Source organism: Austrofundulus limnaeus, unplaced genomic scaffold (assembly GCF_001266775.1).
Source record: "Austrofundulus limnaeus strain Quisiro unplaced genomic scaffold, Austrofundulus_limnaeus-1.0 Scaffold167, whole genome shotgun sequence".
NCBI lineage: Eukaryota > Metazoa > Chordata > Actinopteri > Cyprinodontiformes > Rivulidae > Austrofundulus > Austrofundulus limnaeus.
Window position 1 is genome coordinate 600,065 of NW_013952569.1, and position 4,013 is coordinate 604,077.

A 4,013-nucleotide genomic window follows, 5' to 3' on the forward strand; every position below is an offset into this window, starting at 1 on the left:
CCCAGGCCCAGGATATGCACCTACCCCCTGCAGAGGGCAGCTCACGCCCGAACCCAGGGGTAGGAGGCTGAGTCATTTCTACCTTCTCCTCTCTGTCAACGCTCTCTGGTTTCATTTAAAAGAGTCGATCATCAGATATTGTCCAAGATTAACCTTCAGTGTGGATATAGCTTGCTAACAGCCTCACACCGATGACCTATCCACGTCATCATTTACCCAGAATGCTTTGCGTGTAAATAAAATGGCTCTGTCCGTGTAATATTTTTAAAAATTTAGTTTAAAATTTAATACAACTAAACAGCCTACAGTATTTTTTACAGTGTTTATTTTACAGTTAAAATGTATGTTTATTAAATAAAGTCTTAATGTTACAAGTAATCGTGGATCCCTTTAAGGATGTTGAAGACAGCTCCATTCATGTTCAATGAGAACAGAAATGGCAGAAAAAGATAATTATCTGACAAAATATAAAAAGCTGAAATACCAAAAGTCAAAGCTGGAATGTCCTGAAGGAGCCAAATTTTTAGATATAAAAATTGTTGAAATATTACAAAAATTGAACGTATAGAAGAAAAAATTCCATTAATCATTCACACAAGCTTCAGATCCAAATACAACACATCGTAACATTCGAGTCTATTGTTTTATCCTAATCTTTATTCTAATGCTGCACAAAGTTGAGTTCCAATAAACACAGCATTTGTATGTTTTAGTTTTGTAAGTAAACCACACATTTGTACAGAACGGGTACAACTTGGGTCACAAAGAGAAAAAGTGTAGAAACCTTACAGTTGTGGCTCTGGTGGGATCTTCCATCATGGCCGGTGTTGGCAGACCCTCAGAGACGTCTCTTTTAGCTGAAGACTCTCTGTTGGACAAGGGAAGCAGCACTTGGACTGGGTTTTCTGGTGCCGGTATCGGTTGAGGTACGAGACTTCGAACAGGAACAGTCTTTGGTTCTGGCGGGTTCACGTGGGGCCGTGGTATGTGGGATTTTGGCGGCGTTGAGTGCAGCTGGTCATGTGGAGCTTCTGACTCTTGACTTTGGACTTCAGTACAAGTGTCATCATTACTGCTAATGAGCTCAGGTGAACCAGAACTATGGAGCGGGGAGTTGGATGGTTGGGTTTTGGGCCCCAAAAGGCCACCCGCCTTTGTTTTTTTTGAAGAGATCGTAAACTTGACAGGGTTTTGGTCCTGGTTGCCCAGAGGGAGCAATGGAAGAACCGCTTGTGAATCCGGGTTTGACTGAATTGGTTCGGCTGGATCACCAGCTGAAAGAGCCACTGAGCTGAGACCAGTGTCAGAACCCATCTGGTCCCACCTAGAACCAGAGCCACTGACTTTCACCTGTATTGTTCTTTGTGGTGGTTCCCCACTGGGACTTCTAGTCTTTGCAGAGTCCAACAGAAACACATTTCTATTCCCAGAATATTCACCAATAGGTTCAATGTACGCCCCTTCATTTGCTTTAGGACCAGCTGATGACAATTCCCCCTGGACCGTCTCTACCCCTTCAAAACAACCCAGTCTATCCATCACACTCAGGTTGGTCCTGAGTGGAGATTCGGACTGAACTCCAGATGTCTTCTTCTTCTTCTCGATGCTGATGTTTTGTAAAATAAACGGCAGAGACTCTAAAGTGATTTGATCCTCGTAAAACAGTAGCTGGTCCAAGTCGTCTTTCTCGAGCTCATAACACTGAAGGATGTTAGTGGCTACTTCTAGAATGTTATTGTAAAGACTGGACCGGTCCGTTACGAACTCCTCACGGTCCCTCAAGTCTGGACTCATTCTGGAGTCTTTGTTGGAAGCATGAGAACCTCCGTCAGCATGGCTCAGTCGGGCGAAGGATGACTCGAACTCGGACGGATCGTTGTTTATAGGTTTTTTGCAGATATGCAACCAGTCCAAGGAGCTGCTGCTGGTAGATGGCGTCAGATAGGTCCCAGTCCCCAGGGAGGGAACTGCATCTTCAGCTTCACCAATATTCAAGTCTAAAACGCCATTGATGTCCTCGTCTAATGTAGCTTCTACCATTCCAGGCCTGAACCTCAAAGGTGGAGGTAGGGCTGGAGGTTTCCTTCTTCCAGAAATGGTTCTAGAGGAGGTAACAATAGATCCGAGGTGAAGGGATGTCCTCTCGAGGTTTCTTTCCATTTGTCCACTGGAGAGTCCACTTTGGTCCCCAAAGACAGGGCGGTTGGACAGAGGATGGGACATGGTGTTAGCAACCTTCAGAAGGTTCAGGTCAATGGTACTTGATGGACTTCCTGGGAACCCGAGACCATTTTTAAAAAAGACTCAATGGTTGTTATCTGAACGGGTCCATTTTGTTTGGTCCACTGTGGTACCTCATCAGTCCACGTCACCACCATGTCCAACTTTTCCTATGTAAACAAACAAACAAACAATAAATGAATGAAAGAACTCTTTGGTGATACGATACAAATCACGACTGTTATGGCCGATAACCGATATTTACCAATATTGCACAAACACACAAATTACATTTTACATATACGCAAAAACACACTTTGGTCTTTTTTGATACCGTAAATAAACGACCAGACTTCTGTCATGGCTCTACTTCAATTATTCCTGGCTACACAGCATAATATCACTATTATGATAAAACAGATGCCACTCAACCAACAATCTCCCCTCCCAAAACAGAAACACAAAGATAAAAAGTGGGAAATCATTATCGGACGTTCATATTGGCCCAGTTTTACATATGAAACCAATACCAGTATTCTAAAAAATGACCAGTATCGGCCGATACCCATATTAATACTGATATATCGTGCATCCCTATTTAACATATTTAAAAATCTAATTAATTTTGTTTATTTTTATGCATTCAGATAAACACTGAACACATTTCATCTTACAACATCCATACATTAAGCCTTAATTAAAAATCAATACAGTATCAGGAAGCAAAATATTGTGATATTTCAGTGTATCAATATTTTCTTACATCACTATCAGGAAACAGGAAGATTCAGGTCTTCTGCCAGTTTTAGTAAATTTCAGGACTTTTTTACACTCTTCTAAAGACCATTAGGACTCAAATGTAGATGTAAATACAAAACATTTTATTTTTTTATTCAATCTAATCTAGATCATTTGATTAATTGATTGGGCATCCCTCTAGAAGGCGATCTATGACCTGTTCTAGTCAAAGGTTTCCAATTGTTTGTGATTAATTGCTAGTTAATACTTCCACTATTACAAATCCCAGATGAGTTGAAAACGAGGCACTGTGGACGCAGAGCAGGAGCAAAGAGGAGAGAGAGGAGGATATGGGCAATAAGACATTGCTGAGAAACAAGTTGGATGAACTCCAAGCCCTAACAAGAACCCAGCCAGAGTATCAGGAATACAGTATTGGGTTTCACTGAGACATAGCTGCAGGATTATATCGCTGACTCCAGCATCTCTCTGACCATATGATGGACAACCCTGAGAACCCTCTTTATCACACAGACTACAATAGAGTGTCTTCAGTCAGAGGCTTCATCAGATCTGCTGTATGATGGACCGCTACAGGAGATCCTTCCTGCCCACAGCCATCAGTATCTGTAATAACTCTTAATTAACCAGGATAATATGAGTTACAATAACATTAAATTTCTCTTTGGTATTAATAAAGTATTGACCAAAGCACATGGTATTCTCTCATCCAAGTACTAACCAGGCCCCCCCTGCTTAACTTCCAAGATCAGATGAGATCTGGTATGTTCAGAGTGTTATGGCTGTTATGATTTTAAGATCAGACCTGAGACAAGACCTGAAATACTAAAAAAGAACCAAAACAGAAAACATGTTTTAAAAAACAACAACAAAAGTTGGTGAAAGAAGCAATTTAAGATGTGACGAAACTTATTTCATGACTTAAATGAAATATCTGGACATTTTTCAGACGTTTTAGAGCCTAAAACTGAGATTAATTACAGAAACTTAAATTTGTTTCTCAAATCTTGTTAAATTAAATATAAATGAATGAA

At 40.7% G+C, this 4,013-nt stretch overlaps 1 protein-coding gene across 1 annotated transcript in view; it reads right to left on the minus strand.

Annotated features, from left to right (window-relative positions):
- LOC106523822 (uncharacterized) overlaps nt 1-2,392 on the minus strand; it is a gene marked incomplete in the record, with an annotated part of 27,914 nt that extends 25,522 nt beyond the window's left edge. The window contains 1 exon segment of the mRNA XM_014017389.1: nt 790-2,392. Coding sequence (XP_013872843.1) covers nt 790-2,223 — 1,434 coding nt within the window.
- Nucleotides 2,393-4,013: the final 1,621 nt, after the last annotated feature.